This window comes from Zalophus californianus, chromosome 10 (assembly GCF_009762305.2).
Source record: "Zalophus californianus isolate mZalCal1 chromosome 10, mZalCal1.pri.v2, whole genome shotgun sequence".
In the NCBI taxonomy this organism is placed as follows: Eukaryota; Metazoa; Chordata; class Mammalia; order Carnivora; family Otariidae; genus Zalophus; species Zalophus californianus.
Genome location: NC_045604.1, coordinates 33,843,058 through 33,865,090, shown reverse-complemented (window position 1 = coordinate 33,865,090; position 22,033 = coordinate 33,843,058). Strand labels below are relative to the sequence as shown.

At 40.5% G+C, this 22,033-nt stretch overlaps 1 protein-coding gene across 6 annotated transcripts in view; it reads right to left on the bottom strand.

Moving 5' to 3' along the window:
* Positions 1–1,463: 1,463 nt before the first annotated feature.
* The window catches only part of CR1L (complement C3b/C4b receptor 1 like), an 80,171-nt gene continuing 59,601 nt past the window's right edge, over positions 1,464–22,033 (bottom strand). For 2 of the 6 annotated variants that reach the window (XM_035722424.1, XM_035722427.1), the window contains exons 13-19: positions 18,746–18,973; positions 17,427–17,603; positions 15,052–15,258; positions 11,261–11,284; positions 10,361–10,436; positions 8,753–8,854; positions 6,384–8,505 (exon numbers count right to left, since the gene is read on the bottom strand). In XM_035722424.1, coding sequence (XP_035578317.1) covers positions 8,487–8,505; positions 8,753–8,854; positions 10,361–10,436; positions 11,261–11,284; positions 15,052–15,258; positions 17,427–17,603; positions 18,746–18,973 — 833 coding nt within the window. In that variant the 3' untranslated portion in view covers positions 6,384–8,486. Of the gene's footprint in view, positions 5,751–6,383; positions 8,506–8,752; positions 8,855–10,360; positions 10,437–11,260; positions 11,285–15,051; positions 15,259–17,426; positions 17,604–18,745; positions 18,974–22,033 lie in introns of those variants that run through there. The other 4 variants (XM_027613093.2, XM_027613094.2, XM_035722425.1 and 1 more) reach the window with 4 other exon arrangements.

Below are 22,033 nucleotides of genomic sequence, written 5' to 3'. Positions count from 1 at the left end.
GGCTGCGGGGTTCGGGCCGCCGGGTCACGGAGCGGCTCGGTCCCCTCCCGCGGGCGCCGGGCGTCCCTGCGACGATCCCGTGTGCACGCCGACCCGAGGTCCCCGGCGGCTTGCGGCGCTCGGCCGCCTCACCGCCCGGACTCTGGAAGGGTGGGAAGGAAAGCAGAGCTGGCGGGGTCATCTTTGTCCCTTTTCCGGAACGGGGCGCTGCAGGGAGCGAAAAGCGCAGCGACCTGGAACTACTAACCCAAGGCCCAGGCAGCGGGTCGTCGTGGGGCCGCATCCCTCGCGGCTCCCGTGTGTCGTGGGGCACTCCGCACCTCCCGAACTCCCTGGGCCCTTGTTTCAAGAGTTGGCATTAATCGGGCCTCTTGAGGGACAAAACTTGTGATTTCCGTGGCTCAGCGTCTGCTCTTGGATCCTCTGGAGGCCTGCTAGATTTCAGAATCTCAAAGGTTTGGCCACTGCACTCCCAACCCCTGAAGTAAAGCAAGGTAGATGAATTATTGAACAACACGGAGCCATTACCATTTGGGGCTTCACCTCTCTGAGTTGGCCCTTAGCAACTAAATGCTTTACTGAGGGGGCAAAAAATAAGCATGAAAAAGGTAAGGACAAGGGTGTATGAATTGCCAACCTCCTGGAAGTACTTAAAGCCATTATTGTCGGGATGGAGAGGGACCCATAAGAGGCAGAACTTTTCTGGTGAAACAGTCTCTCAATGGAAAATCAAGTGGAGAATTAAGAGTGAGCCAGATCTGTTTGTAGAGTTGTGATTAAACCTGTATGACTAGTAAGAGGAAAAAAGTCACATGACCTGTATTAAAAGAGTACACAGAAGGAATTGATGTTTTCTTCCCATTAGCTGGCAAAGAATGATAAATGTCAACCAATGTGAGTAAACATATTGGGGGGACCAACACCCTCAAACTTTTTGGCTTTTAATTGAACTTTTCCATATGTTAAGTTTTTTAAATGGCCATGACTTTTAAACCACCAGTTCCATTTGGAATTTATCCCAAAGAAATCATCAGAGCTGTGACCAAAGATGTATAATTTTGGAAAAAAAAAATAAATCCTAAGTGTCTAGCCAAAGTATAAGGAATTTTTGATAGGTGGCTTTATGGTACGAATGTCTATGTAGCAAGCAGTGTAAAAGAGTCTATGTGAGAAACTGATATATATGTAAGTGGAAAAAGATTCCAGATCAGTATGTGCTTTTTGGTATTTCTTTAGTACAGTAAAAGTAGTATATTGATACACGTAAGAAGAGTTGGAGTATACCAAAATTATCTAATATTTCATAGGATTATGGATATTTCATTTTCTTTGTATTTTCCAATTTTCTATAGTGACCTTATGTTACATTTGCAATCAGGTAAGGAAAAAATTATATTTCAACTGCTACAGTTTTCAAAGAAAACAAACCTGCATCATACAGAGCAAGGTATGAGAGGATGGGAAGGAAATGTAAGCTCTCTGTATAAACTTCAGATTCATATTCTGGAATTACTAATCTCTCTATATGTTTAAAATTTTGTATCTGAAATGTACTGAAGACATTCTGGAATTGACTCTTCCTTCCAGATTCTGGGTATAGCATGTAGGACACAAAGTTGTGCATTGATATATAAAATAAACACCTTAGTATCTTGGATTATAAAAAAACTTATGGGGAGAACCTAGGCAAAAGGAAAAAAATTAAACTTTCTTATAGCTTACAGCCCATTGACAAGTGCTTGGGACAGGCAGGATGACCTTTTCTCCAGGATCTCAACTCCCCCAATGTAATACTTTCCTAGAGGCAAAAGGCAGCCTTAGCTCCCGGAAGTCCAGGATCCTGTTAAGTCTTCTTTAACATACGAAAATTCCTGCAGAAACTTCCTTTATCTCTCTCCCCCACCCAAGATACATATTAGCAATCGCCTTCTAAGCATATGGCCGATTGATATACATCTGAAGGGTCTCATGACTAAGGTTTTACTGGACAGTATAAATGACCTTATCCTAACAACAGCTAGCCTCCTCAAGGTCCTGAAAAACCTTGCTTCTAAATTCCTTAGAGACTTATGCTATACCTAACTGCCCCCCTCCCCCCGCCCACCTTGAAAGTATATAATCAGTCACTCCTCACTGCCCCAGTGCAGTACTTTGTGCCCAGGGGTCCTTTCCTCATGCTTTCATAAAAGGACCTTTCTGGCACCACAGACCTCTTAATTCTTTTGTGACCATTCATTCCCGAACCCCAACGTTTCCATCAAAAACCATACACTGTGATGACACTTAGTTGAAGGAGGTATAATTAAGGAGACACTGGAAACTCAATGGGGGAATTACCATTCTGTGGATTCTTAGAATTGTAAGAGTGAGAGAACAGAAATACTCTGTGGATCAATGTTGACGCTTACTGTGAAAACAATCTATTGTTCTCTGCCACCGTCTGTGTACTCTGTGTACAAAGGCATATGTCAGTTACATCTCAATAAGATGAAAACATTTTCCCGTCTATTTCTATCCCTAAAACTTTTTTTTTCCCCAAAGATGGGAGAATACATGTTTGGGTTCCTAGTTACACAAGCTAGATTAGAGTCAAGAATTGGGGTTTTACTGGAACTTTCCTTCAGTCAGCAAAATCTCTACCTGGGGTTCATCAAGCCACTGTAAATATAATTGGAGAATTTCACATTGATTAATTTATTTTCATCTGCCCCACTTATGGCTCCATTGGAAAGGTTCTGAGTCCTGTTCACTATTTTTCTGGACAAGCTCCATGAGACAGGGATAGAGTTTTCTTGCTGTATCTCCCGTTCTAGGTCTGTAGTAGGTACATAATAAATGCCTCTGAATACTGCATGAAATAAACGGGTCTTGCTGTCAAGTGCATCTAACATGTCTCTGGCAGGTCTCCCCCAGCATGGATTTACCAAATAAGTGCTGAGAAATTTTGTTTTAGTCCTCTTAGACACCAGGAACAAGGTGGGGTTTGTGTCTAAAGGAGGAAGCTACGACTGTCTGCACAGAAAACCTTCCTGTATCAGCAGTGCAAGCTCTGATAGAAGGTGGCGCTACTGTCTGTCACTTAGCCCTGAGATCATTTTAGTGACTTAGTTCAAAGGGAGAGTGTTGACAATGAACATCCTGTAGCCTGGACAGGAATAGAAGTCAAGAATCAAGGCTTTGAGTGAGGTAGGGGAATAAAGGCTCCTGGTGCCTGCAACCCCCCTAAAGATTTTGTCACACTGCCAAAGTGACAAAGAGGAGAGCATGGAGAATATGCCTCTGTGTCGACCAGGTTTTGAGCTATGTGCTAGATCTCCTTTACGGCTTTATGAATGGCACTAGGGTGCAGGTAGGTGTGTGGGGATGTCATTAAACGGAGGCCAGCTTCTATAAAATAAATCTTAATGTTAGATGATTCTAAATTAGTATATGTCCATCATGCTTTTCAGAGGTGGGGGTAGCAGCATGAATGGGCCTGTGAGTACTCTCAGAAAAGGCTTTCCACTGTCGTGGTGAATGACACACGAGGTTTGCTGTGAAAAGCTGAAAGAGAATGGCTAGGCAGAGCATAGGGAAGTCATCTTTTTGCTGTTGGCCCTGGGCGCTGTGCCACCTCGGTCTGTACCTGGTAAGCACCTGCCAGCCAGCTGACCTTCCTAGTTAGCTGTTACCAGCAGGAACATTCCAGCGGGAAGCTGCACCCTACACAGGGATTCTGAAACCATTAAGTACAAAGGGGAGGACACTTCTCAGAAGGAATGCATATTCATTTTGTTTTCTCTTGGCTTTTGGAGGCTTTAAAAAGTAAATATATTACAAACCATATTCCAGACATAGATTTAGAAAGAAAAATCTTTTATTCCTTTGCCATTATAGTGATGGAGACAGAACATTTTATTTAAATGTCAGAGGCTTGAACTTACACCTCACGCTTACGTGTACACAAAAAGGAAACGAGAAAAAAATTAGATTGTTAGCACTAAGAATGCTTTGGAGACCAGTTGGTCCAGCCCTGCTCTTCAGATGAAAAATGTAAGGCCAGAGCTTAACAGAATTACTCAACAATACAAATGAAGTTAGACAATTCAGTATTTTATCCATAGTTAGTATAAACAGTATTTCCCATGTATCACTGATGTCACGGGCAAAAAATCTCATGAATTTCTTGAGATTCAATGTCCCGGGCGTCAGATGCTGGTTAATCGCACTACTCACTGACCTACTGCATTATGGGGGGAAAAGAGGAATTTACATTTTTTTCTTATGATAGGGAATTTTAATTCTAAGAAAGGCCAATTCCCAACAAATAATTTCTAACCCTCCTTTAAAATGTACTTCTTCAGAAACTCAAGACCTAATAGATTTCCCTAAGTTTCAACTAAGCAAAACCATTGAGGATCTTTTGATATATTCATGGGTTACTTGCCTTTCTTTTATCGGAGGCCTGGCTGGATATCCTTTGCCCACTTACAGGGAGGTGGGGTGGGGAGGGTTGGTCTTTGAATTTTTAACTATAATATGCCAATTACCCTTGTCTACGATATAAGTTGTAATTTTTTCCTCCTAGTTTGTCAGTTGACTTTGCTTATGCTATTTTCTCCCTTTCTTCCATGATTTTAAAGAAAACTTCAAGTTGATGTCTAGTTCACTCTTTATATTTATCAAGGTAAGTGTGGCACAGTATACCCTAAAAGCAACTTAAAACCCAGAATTACACAGTAGTTAGCAGTCATCATATGCAAATCTGTTGTTAAACGTCCAGAAAGATTCTGGTATTTTCTAGATCGTTAGCATGGCCCATGATGTCTTACCAAATAAATTGTTGATCTGTAAGCATGTGGACCAGTTATGGACTCCAGGATCACTTGTTTATAGACCTGTACATTAATTTTGCAATTCTTAAAAGTCATGGTTTCTTAGTTTATTTGGTGTTTTCTGAATGTATACAAAAAGTCACTTGCTTTTATAATAAAATTATTCTTTCATTTAAAATAGTATGTTTTTATACACACAGTACAAATTGCTGTTGAAATAGAACTTAGGAAATATCCAAAGCTCATTGTTTAAGATGTTTCTCTTGAACACCTGTCCCTCGGATTCATTTAATGCCCATTTCATAAACAGAAAAAACTTTTTTTCCCCTAGAAAAGTCAAAATTGATCTCTCTGTATTTTATATCTGAACTCATAGGAGGAGATTTTCCTCGATAGAAGAAAAAGTGATTATTTAAGAAAGACATGGGTGTATAAAGAAACATATGAAGAATGATGAATCAAAAATTAACAGTGGTTCTCACTGAGTAGTATAATTGTATGTGACTTAGTTTTTCACATCTTCCTTCTGGATTTTGATCTTCTCGTTAATGAGCCCATTCCATAGTATGAACGTTTGAAAATAAGAAAGGTGAATCACAAACTTGTAAACAGAAATCCGAAGTGCCACCTTCTTCCTTTAAGTAATTGAGACTATTTATATACCCTAAGTGCAGTCTTTTCCCCCAACTCGATGATGTGTGCGTTCAGCAGGAGGAGAAAGCACAAGGAGTGACAGTAATCCAAGCTAAGAGGAGGGAGCTTTTACTAGCTCCTGGGAGCCCAGCAGCACCTTCACGTGCACACGCCTGCGTCTCAGTGAGGTCACTTCCAAGATTTTATGAGTCTCACATCTTACTCTGTTGAATTGGCTCCTTTCCAGCAACATTGTAATCCGAGGCATTTTCCAGCTCTATAGTACTTTGTCAAGGAAGGGCACTGAAATAACAGGATATTTTTATTCAGGTAACAGCATGGGTGACAACTGAACTGCCCAGAATTTGCTGCTTAAAATGGTGATACCAACATTACACATAATTACAGGTTCAGAAGAAGTGTTTATGCCCTCCTTAGTGGTTGCTATGTAGGGCACAAGAAAATATGGCATAAATTGAGACACTGAGTAGATAAGAGAGAGATTAATGAATAAGTTGACCTTTCCTCATTGCCTTTTTTGCCAAAGGAAAAGTGTTCTCTGTGTTGAGCAACTAAATAGAAAGAGTCTTGTTCCAGAAACATAGAGGTCCCTCCTGACACACAAAATATTTCTGACTCTCTTCTGAGCCAGCTCATGGCAGGGGAGAGTAAACAGGAGCTGGTAATTTGGAGGAGGGTCTGCCTCCGAGAGCATGTCCTCCCCCTACCACAGTCATGACTGAAAGAAGATATTGTATGGTCCAAGATGTCCAAACGCTTCCCTGGCCATGCTGAAAGCTCTCCTCCTCCTTAAGGCCAGGAAGACTGTCCTCCCACCAGTGGACAGATCCCTGTGGAGGCCCAGCAGCTCATCTGACATCCCCTATTATTACTGCCCCCTGATCCCTCATCATTGTTCTCTTTCCACCTCTCAAGACTTCCCAACATCATTTGTTACCTGCGCCATCTTTGAACATTCTCGTGTCCTTTAGCACGCAGCTGTGTCTTTGGAATCTGCCTCTTTACCTGTATCACCCTCTCGGTCCTTGCACCTTGCCTGGGTGCACAGGGTGCAGATCTGACTCATTCCTTATCTACCACATCTTGCCACAGAGGATCAACCTTGCTCCTGGAGAACTCTATGGCCAAAATTCCAGTCTTAAAAAGGAGATCGGAGACAAATTCATTACGGACTTCCTACCATTTTATTAAAAGTTGATCAACAGTCAATGTACACAATTTTACCTGTACCTTGATATAAAAATGTTACAAAAGAGTTGAGGATACATGAAATTTGATCAGTTTATCCTCAACTGTTTACTGTACACTTCTCATTTGATTAAGTCTATACTTAGAATTGGGTGGAAATTTAAACGGGGGTTCCTTACTCTAAGCTAGGTAAAGAAAACACATAGGTACAATATTGGTACATCAAGTGACTGATCAGTGTTTGAAGAATGAGCAAGTGAGCAAGTGAGTAAGTGCAATAGTGCTAAGAGGCAACAATGATAAATGAAATTTTGAATACTAGAGAATATGTTTATATACAGTTTGTAATGATAAGGGAATGGTTATCATTTGGTGGAAACCAAACCAGGATTTAATATTATACAGTTGATAAAATCTCAATGTATAACCTTGTAAAGTATGTGAAGAAGCTTATGAATACTAGCCATCGGATGGAGGCTATTACAGGTTATTTTTCTATTATATTTATTTTTTCTGGTATTTTCTATATTTTCTATAAGCACATATTACTATTAAAGGAAAATATTCTAAAATGGTATAGACAGTAAGTTGCCATCAGTTCCAAAGACAGACATTACTTTGCACCAGAGCACTTTGGGAGAGCTTCTTGGGTGAGTGAATTAGGAGAAAGTTGACCTACATTCTATGTTTGTTTAGAAGATCTGAATTGCCTGTATCTTGATTAACTATAAAATGCCTCTCCTACCACTTTTTTCCTTACCTTTTCCTGGGGCAACTCTACTGTCCTCTGTTGAATTTAAGATTTCTGACATGTTTGTCGATAAAAAAGGACAGGTTTAAATTAATGCACGTTGATATATGGGAAAGAGGACAGAAAGGAAACTTATTTTAAAATGTGATACTTTTGCTTCTGCATTCTACAGGAGTGGCCTAATCTGTTTTATGGGCTTCGGTGCTGGTGTTGCTGACAGTGTCCTAAGGATCTGAAGGGATAGAAATTTTAGGACACTTGGGCATAGGCAGAGTAAGCAAGGACTGGGCAAATTGCTCTGTCTGATAAAGAAAATTGGAAGTTTGAATTTACAAGAAAACCAAGAGTCAAAATGAGCTGTCCTGAGAAGACATTAAAGATTTTAACAAAATGGACAGGAGTCTAATGTGAGAGAGGCCTAGGGAAAGGGTGGAAAGCCAAGGCTTACCGGGGGGACCAAGCAGTGAGATAATCCTGATCATATGATACAGTTCAGGGTCTGGCACTTTTCTTCTTAAGGACCAGATAGTAAATATTTTGGCTCTGGGTGCCACCCAGTCTCGCCCTCTGTGGCTTCTACTCCGCTCTGCTGTTGGAGCCCTAAGTAGGCTACCAGTGGGGAAGGCTGTGTTCCCTTAAGACCTTAGTTACAAAAACTGTTACTTTACAGTTCAGGGATTTCTACCATTCAGTTCTACGTTGTGTGCCACTTGGGGTTGTAGCATCATCTCCCTTTTCACCCCAATCCTTTAGCAAACAGCTAAACATTTACCACACAGCAACTATGCTAGTAAGCTGGTACTTTGAATTCCTGGAATGCAGGCATGAGGTGTGGTGACAAGCCTCCAGGGGTGGGGGCGGGGGGGGGCGGGAACGGGCGGGGGGGGCGGGGCACAAGGGAGAGAGCAGTCATAGGAGGCCAGGTGAGGCAGAGAATTCAGTGAGAGTGGGGAGGCGGGAAATCCAGAGTCTCCGCAGGATCCTGAGGTGACCCTGTGCATTTAAGGGAAGTGGGGGACCCAGAGGCACACCCACGTGGCAAATGCTTGGGTTCCACAAGAAAAACAAAAGCTTCCTTCTCAAAGGTGCATAGCATCCCTGCACAAAAATAAAAGAATGCTTTGTGAAAACAGTGTCTGTGCTTAGCGCTGACAGTCCTCACCCAACTCCCTGGAAACAACCAGAATCCAAGGAGACAACAACCGAGGCATTTCCATTTCCTGGAGTACCTTCGAACTCCCCTGGGACCAGGGATCCAACTAGAGCAGCAACATACGCAGATCCTGTTCTCATTTTCAGGATCTGAGTTCTTGAAGACTATGAATTCAGTATTTACATTAGGTACCTGCTGTTTTCCTGATTTGTTTGCAGAGTTTGAGGCCTTACACCGCTGTCTTCTTGAGGTTGTAAATGGATCATCTCCTTAGGTTTTTCATCTGTAATACTGCTAATTGGCAGAAGAAGAAAAATAGGAAAAATATCTTAATTATATACATTTCAGTCTTGGAAGAAACTCGTCAGTCTCTTTTATTTTGAGATTTAGGACAGAATTTGCCTAAGTCTCTGGAATTTTTGCAAGATATGTAAAAGCAAAACATAACCAAATCCCACCTTTCAAGACCAAGTCAAAAGACAGAGGAGGAAATAATATGAAAACCAGCCCGTACATTGTGTCAGAAGACTGAATCCTTATAGACAAGCGTCCATGCCTTAAAACACCACTTATTTCCAAAGCAATTCTGACTGGCAAATAATCATTCAGCGCCAGATTGTGACATTTAAGCCTCACAAGGTCAGTGGCTCCACACAGTGGATCTTACTCAAGGCTTCCTCTTCTGCTTTAGAGAAGATAGTTCTGTTTTCTGTACAATTAACGTCCACAGTCCTTGTCATGAGGCATAGGAGGACTGACAGTAATTCCAAGGATTTAATCCCTTTTAAATGCCAATAACAATCACGTGTAAGTAACAATAGCTCACATTTTCTGACCTTCATCCTAAGGGCGGCGCTGTGTTAAGTGAGGTTGGAACTATTGTCCCTACTTTACAGACAAGGAAAATGAAGTTTAGAGAAGGTCGGTGTCTTGCTGAGGGTTTCATAACTAGTGAGTGGGTGTGAACACAGCTCTTACTGATTGCAAAGCTCATGATCTCACCTGGTAATGGTGCTCTGCCTCTTCAGGGGTTAAGTGTAAGCACTTCATTGTACATCAGTGAAATGAGAAATGATACAATACTGGTACCTTTACGTTTCAAATAGGTGTTGGTATTAGGGATTTAAGGGTGGAAGCACAAGGAGTTAACTCACTGCACCACTTAGCAGTACTTCCTCATTACTCAGTTACTCTTTACCCTTTCTTGGAAATTAGAACGAGGGCATCCCTTGAGACAAAGAAGAAGAGTGGGTCAGAAGCCAAAGTTTTCACAGGATTAGGAAGGGTAAACTTGAGATCCTTGCATGAGGAAGAGCAGAGGGTTGTACAGACAGGTGTCCGGGAGGGGCTTCCAGGGAGCAATGACTGAGTGGATAGCTGAGGAAAGGCCTAGAAGTGGTCTTGGATAATAAGTGGTACATGGGGTGGGAGAAAACACAACCTTAGTGTATGTTGAATGAATGGCTATCCAGCTGATTGATGGTGGTTATAAGATAATAGAAAATATGTATTAGTTTCTTCTCTCAGTAGCTGGCACAGATCTCTGAAATGCTTATATAATTTTAAGTATCACTTGAAAAAAATGTTCTTATCATATATATTTCTTTTAGTGTGAATACCTCTCTATCCATAATGTACATCAAGGGCCTTCTTTATTATAATTATGAATTATTACATGTGTTTATGTAGTAGTGGGTATTTTTTTTTTTTTTTTTGAGGTTTTCTTTCACTTCTTTTTGGCTTTCAAGAGGAGGCAGGTACAGTCGTAGACATTTTCTACAAGACTATGGCCATACCTACCCTTTTCTGTGCTTTACAATTATCCAACAGGAAACCATGATGGATGAAAGAAAGAAGATCACGCCAAAGAAAATACCTAGGCAGTAAAACAGGGTCATTGAATGCATGGAAAATATAACCCATAGGTTTTAAGCTCTAAATATCTAGTCCCACTAGAGGTTGCCAGTGAGTTTTTTAAATGGAGCTATAAATTCTTTCAAGAAACACCTCACTCAGGCTTACCTTGAAGAGTTTCCCTCCCATCCAAGTACTAACCAGACCCGACCCTGCTTAGCTTCCGAGATCAGGGTTTCCCTCTCCTCCTGGTTTAATCTAGCGCACGAGTCTTACTCCCACAGGGTCATAGATGAGAGCTGAGCAGAGCAGTTTGTAACCTGTAGTCCACAGCAGCCTTTCAACAAACAGGTGAGAACAGCCCTGGAGCTCCTGGCTCGGGGGCCCCAGACCCCTGCGCTCCTGCCTTGTCTGAAGCACAGGCGCAAGCTATTCTCTGCAACAGAGTCTGCCGCTGAACCACTCCTCCTAAATGGGCTTAGGGAACTGGTCTTTGTGGCTTCTGGTTTGTGCAAGTGGGCATATTACCATCCTGAAGAAATTTCCTGGGTTAGAAACCAAAAAGGAAGTTGTGCTCTCCAGCTCCGTTAGAATAGGAAGGATGATTATTCATTTGTAACAATTTAAAGCCAGTATAGAACCTTCGATAAAGAACACTCAGTCTACATATGCCCGTGAGGATACCAGTCTTGCCACACGATGGCCTGAATTTCAACTTACTTTCCTTCTAACTGAAATTGTAATGTAGGAGACCTTGATCTCTCCTTTTTATGTTTCATTCACTGTAAGAGAATACTTCCTGTTAAAGGTGCTAGAGCTCCTCATCAAACTCTTCACAAAACTTACCAACTATGAGAGCATCACTTGTGCCTGAAGGGAAGACAAAAGTAGGAGAGAACAACATCAGCCTGGCACACGGCATGATCAACAGGAGATCAGTCAGTGACAATTCATCCTGATTTTTTCAGCACACAGTCTAATGTTTTTCTAATATAAAAAGCCATTGGTTTCTCTCACCCAACCTCATTTTATCTTTTGCACTCAGCAAAGTATGTTTTTTTTTCTTTTTATCTTAAAATTTTATCATAAAACACAATTACAGCATAGAATTTATAAAACAGTATAAAAGAAAAATACCACACATGACCATACTACCCTGGAAAATCTACTTGGTGAAACTGTTCTAAAATTGTGGTGTACATTTTTCTAGCTTCCTAGGCAGACTATGCCTGCCTCACTACTTTTTTCTACATTTAGCTCCAAAAAGCTATTTCTCGAAGCTATGATTTCAGGATGGCTCTAGGAGGTCTTCAGGGACTAGAGAGCCTTAAATCAATCTTACTTTTCTAGGACTAATTTCTACTTCTGTCTCTTTCAGCTTGTCAGCTCTAAAAAGAATCAGAAGAATGATAGAAGAGGGTGCAAGTCGGGAGGGGCACCTGGGTGGCTCAGTCAGTTAAGTGTCTGCCTTTGGCTCAAGTCATGATCCGGGGGTCCTGGGATTGAGCATCCCATCCCCTATCAAGCTCTCTGCTTCCTGGGAAGGCTGCTTCTCCCTTTCCCACTCCCCCTGCTTGTGTTCCCTCTCTCTCTGTGTCTCTGTCAAATAAATAAATAAAATCTTAAAAAAAAAAGAGGGTGCAAGTCCTTGGAGTCAAATTGGCTCGGTTAAAAACCAGTTTTATTACTAAATAGCCATATATTTGCCATGTTTGTTGATTTTTCTGTATCTCATTTATCTTACCTGTATATTAAAGATCACAGTACATCTAACTCATCATTCATTCCCTAAATATTTATTGAGAGCATATTATGAGCTATTTAATTCTGGGTACTGGGGACACAAGTGAAATAGACAAAAATCCCTGCCCTCGTGGAGCTTTTATATATCTATATATTTACATAAATATATAGACATATTTCTCCCCACTTAAACTTGAAAACCACTTAATGGGACAAACTATTTTCATTACTTTAGGTATAATCATTAACTTGCTCAAGAGCTCATAGAATTAAAAGAACAAATGTAAAGGACTCAGAGAAGTGCTTGTCATAAAGGAAGCACTAATAGATGGATATTAGTTCTTGTTTACTGCTCATAATATATATATCTTTTTCTTCATCACAAATGTAATAGTATCCAAATAATACAGAAATATGTGAAGTAAAAATAAGAGTCCCTGTAATTTTTCTCCTGTAAAGAATTTGGCTCATAATTTATTTAGTGGACTTCTCTTCCTAGGGCATCTGTGAAATGAAGTTTCAGGATGTAATAAGCCAACAATTCTGGCTATAATCAGTATTCATCGAGGAAGCATCAAATGATTTCTTGTCTTTTTTTTTTTTCTTCTTCTTCTTTGTCAGCATTCTCTGGTGAGCAAAATTGCTTTGGCTGAGAACCACTGCTCTTAAAAAAAAATCCTGAAATGTGCTGGTACATTCCTTTCCGGGACATTTTCCTGTGATCTAAGTTTTTACGTAGTTACAGACTCTCTGTACCTATCTAATATTTCAACAGTGGAATGAAGTGCTCAATATATGTCAACTTGTACAATCATCACAACCACTACATGCTATTTGCATGATACCACTATTAACGCTTCATTATAGTTGCACATATTTTTCATCTGGCTAATGTCTTCTAATTTACTTTTCAAAGTACATAAATTCTATGTCAAATTTGTTGACATTTTACGGTTTTCTTTATGCTATCAGAAAGCTCAAAAAGTTGGCCGCCTTCTAGCTGTTTCATAAATATTCTTATGTTTTACCTTAGCTTTTCCATGTTCACTTTTAAAACTTCTCTTTATTACACCTGGCATTTATTATAAGATAAAAAGAAAGGGTCAAAATGTCTTCAATGCTACCTTATAGCATTCGATTATCTTTTTCTTTCCCATGGATTGATGTCTGTTATTATGTTTTATCCACAAGATACTTTTATTTTTATTTATAATAGCCTTTATTTTACTAATATCTGCTTTGTTCCATTTATTTACAAAAATAAAGTTATATTTTGTGCTGGCATAAAGTGATTCATTTATTTGTGGCTTTATATTTTGTTTTAATATCTGGTAAGGTTGCTCCTCCAATTATGTGAATTTTCTCTCTCTCACAGTCACATCTTCAGAATACTCTAAAGGCATCCAGTCAGTTCAACAGTGAGATTTTTGCCAAAGAAATAAATATAATTTGATATTAAGGGAGTGTCAAACTTATAATTTGGAAATATTATGTGAGTCAGCTCAGTTAACATGTTTAGGGGATTAACTATAAAAAATAGATATTGAACAACCTTAATATTCAATAATATATTATAAAAAAGAGTTACAAGAATTGTGGAGGGCAGCCTCACACTAATTTCCATTAAGGGATGATTATACATTGTTAATTTTGCTCATCAGCAACTTGATGTGTACAAGTTTAAGGTTTAGGATTTTCTATCTTTTTTTTAAGATTTTATTTATTCATTTGAGAGAGCGAGAATGAGAGAGAGAGAGCACATGAGAGGGGGGAGGGTCAGATGGAGAAGCAGACTCCCTGCTGAGCAGGGAGCCCGACGCGGGACTTGATCCCAGGACTCCAGGATCGTGACCTGAGCCAAAGGCAGTTGCTTAACCAACTGAGCCACCCAGGTTCCCATAGAATTTTCTATCTTATAGCACTCTCTACTTGCCAGCACGGAGCCACTCTTCTACTGAGCTCAATGATACATGATTTTTTTAAATTAATAAATTAATTTTTTATTTAAATTCAATTTAGTTAGCATATAGTGTGTTCTTAGTTTCAGGGGTAGAGTTTAGTCATTCATCATTTGCATATAACACCCAGTGCTCATTACCTCAAGTCCCCTCCTTAATGCCCATCACCCAATTACCCCATCCCCCCACCCACCTCCCCTCTAGCAACCCTCAGTTCCTATAGTTAAGAGTCTCTTATGGTTTGCCTCCCTCCCCATTTTTAACTTATTTCATTTTTCCTTCCCTTCCCCTCTGTTCATCTGTTTTGTTCTTCAGTGAATAAAGAAGATGTGGTATATATATAAAATGGAATATTACTCAGCCATCAAAAAGAATGAAATCTTGCCATTTGCAACAATGGGGTTGGAACTAGAGGGTATTATGTTAAGAGAAATAAGTAAGAGAAAGACAAATACCATATGATTTCACTCATGTGCAATTTAAGATACATGATTTCTAAATCTGCTCTATCCAGCTATACCAGCTTAAAATCCTGTAGCCTACGCCAGTGAGGGAGACCAACTATCTTGTCTCTCCACCTTGGAAAATGCTCCCTCATTCATATTGAAATATTCTTGAAGGCCTGCTCTACCACTGATGTGCTCCTGACCTTTACGGCCCACAGGCTATAAAGAAATCATTACTGTGCCGTGCAATCAACAATAGAGTAATACAGACAAAAAAAGGTTCAGAGGGGTTCCTGAGGAGAGATGAATGGGTTGAGCAGTGTGAGAAGAGCAGGGCTTGCCTTATTGTCATTGCAAAGGGCTTTCTGGGAAGAATTAGGAGCTCCTGTTGTACTCCTTAGCTCTTAGCAGGTGCTATAAACATCACACCACATTCAATGACAGTATAGATGAATGAATGAATAGTAACCATGACTAAGGAAGGACCTACATGTCTTGCAGCTCCATTTACTAGATGTACATATAGCCAGAGGAGGGTTCCATGTGTCATCTGCCTGGCATTGGCTCTGGGGACTGCCTTTCAGAGTATACCCATCTTCACACTCGAAAGTTATATTATCTCCATAGCGATACACTGTTCTCATTTCCAGTTCCTTCCGGATTCCATCCATAGACTCTGGAAGGATACATTTTACCTCTGAAATTAGAAAAATCAGAAGGAAATTGATATTTTATTGTTAATTGTTAGTTGAAACTGCCATAATGGAGAGATCTATGACCCCAAACTGCTTTGCCTTAAGCAAAGATGAGTCATGTTTTCAATCAAGAACTATTGACACCCACTCAACATCTTAGGATTTTAAATTCTCTGACTTTCATTTCTTGGGTAAAGTAAGAGAATATGGAATGTATTACACATCCACTTTTAATTATTGACACCTCTGCAACTATGGAAAGATTGGGAGTTAATGATATCCATGTTCTAACACTGGATCCACTCGGGTCACACAGTAAGGAAACAGGAATGTCACATTAACTCTCTCTAGGTATACAATAGATACTGGTATTTTGCTTCTTGATTGAATGCATGTTTCTGGCTCATTTTTATGCATAGAACAAAGAAACTAGTAAATCATGATTCTAAATTTAAAACATAATTTTCCTACTTTATTTTATCTCATTTAGCTTATTCTTTGTTTTGCTTTCTTTCTCTGCCCAGCTATCAATACCTTCTTCAACTTCAAGCAAAGCCTGCTTTTTAGTTGTAATTATCCCAACATGAGGCTAAATTATTTTTTTCTGTATAGGAACCAATAAGGTAAAGTGGTATTTCCCAAAGTATGGTCTGTGGTCTTCCTACATCAGAATATGATGACAGGTTTGTTAAAAATAGACCAAACTCCAGCTCAAAATGTCAGAATCAGAGTTCTTAGGAATGGCACTTAAGATCTTAATCTTAATAAGGTTCCTGGCTGATTTTGCTAATGCTAAAAACCTAGAATAACTGCTATAAAGCACATTCCAAGAGGACAGTTATTAAGACAAGAATGAATTTTACTTGAAAGCAGCTGCCAAGAGAATAGAATATTACCCTTTTATTTTCAGGAGAAGAACCTTCCCAGAGTCTTAATTTGAATACTTAATCTTTGAAGTATTCCCTGAATCTTTGTACTTCTCCATGCAACTAAAGCAAGGAGGGGTAAATGTTCCTATTTCTGCAGAGACACAGGGACTCTGCAGTTTATGCAGTCCATTCTTGTAAATAAATACAGGAGAGCCATTTACCATCTCTGTAGAGGACCTCATTTTCGCTCTCTCTAAAATCAGACTGTGGCTAGCCAGGGACTTCTGAGACTTTTAGGTTGGGGAGGAACCTTTGGTCCTATAACCACCATGGCAGCCCTTAGGACTAACTGCTCCTTAACATTTGAAACACAGGCATGTCTGAAGTCCTTCCTACCTCATCCCTGCCCTTAGCTTAGTTTTCTAAAAAGAAAAGAAGGGAGACAAAAAGCAAATTGCTAACTTACAGTTGTGCAAAGTCAAAAGAACCACATTTGAAAGGAGACAGAATATAGTGCAGTATTTAAAAGCATGGGCTGGGCAGAGGCCCAATGTTGGCCCCACCACCCACGAGCTGCGCACCATGGACTAGTTACTGGGTCTCTCTCTCAATTTCCTCTTCTGTAGAATGGCAAGAATAATCCCATCTCATCAGACTCTTTTGGAGACTAACACAAATAATTTTTATTAAAGACCTCAGTACCATGCTTAGTCACAGAATATTATTTTTAATTCCAAATTTTGTAGTTTTTAAGAATATTACCAACAAAAGATTTTAAATTTATGCAAACATAGAAAGGAATAAAGGCAGTAAGTCTTGGCACTTGTTCTAGGGAAGAGATGAAATAAGCACTTCAACTTTGGTCTTAGAAATTATAATAAGGACCCATATTCAGTAATTCCAGGAATTAATTGCTCTCAACCTTGCTCCATGCTTCAATTTTCCTCACCAAAAAAAAAAAAAAAAGTGTGCTTCTAGCCTCTTATTTAAGGTATTTGTGAGGACCACTTGTGACCCTCTGAGGTCCTTCAGAGCTGAGATATATTATTAGTTAAAAGCCTGCAAATCATTTTAAATTGGTATTTGATGTCGACTGTATTACTGGAAATTCCATCAGTTCTTCCTACTATTTCGGTAGAACTGAGAATCCTTGGGTAGCCTCCTTCCCATCTTTTTTTCCCCCCTGCTTTTCTCGTCCCCCTAATGACACTCATTTCACAATCTTCTCAGAAAGATCTCTCAGCCTTATTGGCTCCATGCATCCATTTTCCATTAAAAAACCCAGCAAGAATAAGAAATACCTTTGCAATAATGATCAAATTGGCTCCAGGTTCCCTGGTATGTGCAGAATATGAAGGCTCTTCCCACCAACAAGTAGCCTGGGTCACAGGTGTAGTTGACGGTCATCCCAGGAAGATATGGAGATGCATGTCCTTCAATGTAATGCCCATTGTGGATCTTGGGCAGAGGTGGGCATGCTAAGAACAAGATCCCCCCAAAACACAAGAAAAGACATTCAGTTAAACAAAGAAGTACAAATACATCAACATATCTAATAACATCTCTGACTACTAGATACACAGGAAGACCCAGGGCAGGTAGGTCCCAAGGCACCACTTATTTACCGATCAGTGGGAAGACTGATTCTTTTAATGTAGACTTCTCCACCTTTCAACAGGATCGCCTGTATTCTCTACCCACAAACTGCATCAGATGGGGGTACCACCAGGATCTACAAACAAGCACTTCAGTGCTGTCTGTCCTCCCTGGTGCACAGAGCTTGTGTGGACAATCACAGCCACAAATGAGCCCCCGATTGTCAGGTACTGTCATTTAATGCCAGACTAATATGTAAAAGGAAGGAGTTTTGGGAGAGGAGAGCACAAAGAGAACACAACCTTGAACTCCACTTCTCTAGGGCATCTTGAGTTCCCGTTGCTAAAAGTGAGACGAAGAGTCAACAAAATGCAGTCACAGGCTGAGTAGAACACTTAGAAGGAACAAAAGGAATACAAATGCCTGCATCGGAGTTTTAGTTATTTCCATAGCATCAAGTCTGAAGTAAAATAAAGCCATCAACATTTGCTTTTTGCTCTGCACACCCATCTATCCAAGAGAAATACAACTTATTTTTTTTTTTTTAAGTAGGTTCCATGCCCAGTAGGGAGCCCAATGCAGGGCTGAACCCACAACCCTGAGATCAAGACCTGAGCCCAGATCATGAATCAGCCGCTCAACCGACTGAGCCATCCAGGTGCCCCGAAATACAGCTTGTAATAGAGATGGCACGACAGAGTATTTTCTTTGGCATTTGTTTTTAGTGTTTGGGAAAATAGTCTCTATAAAGTCTGGACCTCACTGATTCTCCCCACTCTCTCCCTCCTCTTCTCGCTGTCCCACACTCCTCACCCCAGCAGGAAGGGCCATCAGAGTACCGCCAGTTGGGACACAGCATGGCACATCTAGAACCCAGCTGTTATTCGCCCGGCAGGTAATTCTGTGTGTCTGACTTTTATAAGAAAGCCATGTTCCCAAGCAAAGATGACTGTCCCCATAGAAATAGGGAGGTTCTCGCCTAGATATTCTGATCTATAGGGGGCATAGGGAAATGTGCACTGACCTGCAGGACCAGCAGGTTCACAGCGAGGGGCAGGGCCGCTCCAAATCCCCCTCCCTCGACTGTCACTTGTGCAGCGGATGGTGCTCTCCCCGATGAGGTTGAAGGTCATCCCTCTGGCTGGGTGGTGGTCACATGTGTAAGTAATTTCCTTTCCATAGGGAATGTCTCCCTGAGAAGTTCCGGTGTAGTGCCCATTAAGGATAGAGGGAGGATTTGGACAAAAGATTTCTAGAAAGAAAGCAAGAGCTTTAGGTTCCATTACAGTTTCAATCAAAATGATCATACAACCATGGTGCCCTGGGACTGAATTTTTGCCCTGAGAACACAACTAAGGTGGGTGGATTTAAATATGTAAGACTTTTTCGGAGAAGGAAATAACTGAAGTGAGACTTTAATTACAGTTTATTGCAAAAGTCCAAGACTCTCCAGGTAGCTAAGATTCAACTGGAAAGGCAACTGATTTGTTTTTCAGCAGCTGTTGTTTGCCTGCTTGATGTCTGTCATGAAGACAGTCCTGGGTTGACACTGGCGGTATAAGACAGATGAGGTTGGTCCTCAAAGATCTGAAGTTGCAAAGAAATCTTAGTAAATCTTTATTAAACATAGACTATTGTTTTCAGCAGATGGAAATGCTTCTTGATGATTCAAGACCATTATCATCTGTATCAATACCAAATACACAATAGTGTCTTCAGAATACACTGATTCCTATCGGGCTCTTCAGAGCCAGAATAAATGGCTCTAGGAGACTTTTTTTGTTTTTGTTTTTTTCTTCCTTCCAAGTGACCAGCTGTCATTTCCTTCTGCTTTTAGTGTGTCTGTTTCTAGCAGTTCTCTCCCTAAAACTAATTTGATGGTTTGAATCTGATATGAATTTAGAAATAGATACCCAAGCCTGTCACAATCATGTGAATAAACACAATGAAGACTTTCATACAATGAACAGTGAGTGACTTCTCATATCTGGATTTTATCTATGTGTTTGTATTTATCTAAAGCTTACTTATGTATTTACTTTCAGATTTATAAGTCTCAGGAAGGTAGAGTTTGTTGGATATCTGAGTTTTATTCATACTGGATGTTCTTACAAAGTTCCATCACAGTCCTATAAGATGTCCAAATAGATTTCTAGCAAGATATTTTAACAGAATCCAGATTAAAAGGGCGATTCACAACTGAACGAAGGTGGCTCTGTATATTACATTTCTACGCACCTGTGCTTCAAAATCTAAGTGGATTATACCTCGGAGGCTGCTGTGGATCCAAGGGAGTTGGAATCCAAGGGAATGGAGGGAACTGCCCCACCCACATTTGCTGCAACTGAGAAAAAGTAAAACTGGAGAGAGCCAAACATGGTGGACAGGCACCAGAGCTAGAGAATTTGCAGAGGTCCAGCCAGCCTGACGGGAGAAGCAGGCACCCATCCAGGCAGGACAGAGAGGAGTTTGGAGGCAGAGAAGAAGGAGGATCTTTTTTTTTTTTAAGATTTTATTTATTTATTTGACAGAGAGATAGAGAGAGAACACAAGTAGGCAGAGTGGCAGGCAGAGGGAGAGGGAGAAGCAGGCTTCCCGCTGAGCAGGGAGCCAGACGTGGGGCTTGATCCCAAGACCCCAGGATCATGACCTGAGCCAAAGGCAGCTGCTTTAACCGACTGAGCCACCCAGGCACCCCAGAGAAGGAGGATCTTGAGGAGCCAGCTCCCTCTTCAGGGCCAGAGACTTCCCTAATGGAGCAGGTAGAAAGCAGAAGTGGTGAGTGACCGACTGGACCCATTTTTCTCCAGCTGCGCAGATTTCTGAGAAGGGACCTCTGCGACTGGGGGAAAGAGGAAAGGGAGGGAGAGGCAAACAAGAATAACAAAGGGCATTGAAGGAACCTGTTCCCTGGCCATCAGCTTTGGGATTTCAGCAGGAGGTTTGCCTTCAGACCTCTGGGAGTACCCTGACTTGAGGATTCTGCCGCCCCTGTTGGGTTGTGGGCACCCACAAAGTAACAGGGACTAAACCTACACCTCCCCCAACTCTGCCTTCAGCTTTTTCTACACCAACTTTTTTAAAACTAGTGCTCCCCAGTGCAGCCCAGAGCCAATGCCGGTAAAGAGAGACCAAACACTTGAGCTATAAATCGCCACCTTCTGGAAATCGAAGGAATGGTTTCTAATTGCAATTATGTTGAACTGCAGTAAACAATTAAAGTTACGTGCAACTTCAAATGGGACGGCAGAGACACATTTTGTCAAACGCTGTGAAAAATCACAGGAACATTGTATGGCAAGTGATCGATTTCAAAGGCATGGAATGTTGCACTCTAAGTGATTAAGAATTCAAAACAACTGTTACAAAGAGATTCCGTGAGCTACAAGAAAACTCAGGAAGGCAATTCAGTGAACTCGGGAATAAAATTAATGAACAGAAAGAGTTCTTTACAAAGATGTGGTATATATATATATATACACATATAAATGTAAATATATATATGATAGATTATCAGCCATCAAAAAGAATGAAATGTTTCCATTTGCAACCATGTGGATGGAGCTAGACTGTATTATACTAAATGAAATAAGTCAATCAGAGAAAGACAAATACCATATGATTTCATTCGTATGTGGAATTTAAGAAACAAAACATGAACATATGATATGGGAAACAAACAAAAAAGGAGATAGAGGGAGACAAACCATAAGACTTTTTTTTTTAAAGATTTTATTTATTTATTTGAGAGAGAGAGCCTGAGCTGGGAAAGAGGGAGAGACAAACTCCCCACTGAGCAGGGAGCCCGATGTAGGGCTCAGTCCCAAGACCCAGGGATCATGACCTGAGCCAAAGACAGATGCTTAACCAACTGAACCACCCAGGTGTTACCCATAATAGACTCTTAAGGATAGAGAACAAACTGAGGGTTGATGGAGGGAGGTGGGTGAGGGATGGGATAGATAGGTGATGGGTATGAAGAAGGGCACTTGTTATGATGAGCGCAGGGTGTTATATATAAATGATGAATCACTGGATTCTACTCCTGAAACCAATATTGCACTGTATATTAACTAACTAGAGTTTAAGTAAAACTTTGAAAAAAAGGAAGAGTTCTTTATCAAAGAGATTGAAATTAAAAAAAGAACCAGACACAACTAAACCACCCTTTTATTTTATGAACAATAAAGTTTTCTATATCTCTAAAACAAACCAACAAACCAACAAACCAGACAGAAATTCTGGAGATGACGAATTCAATGAATCCAATGAAGAATAGGTTAGAGAGTTTAGGAAATAGGACAGATCAGAT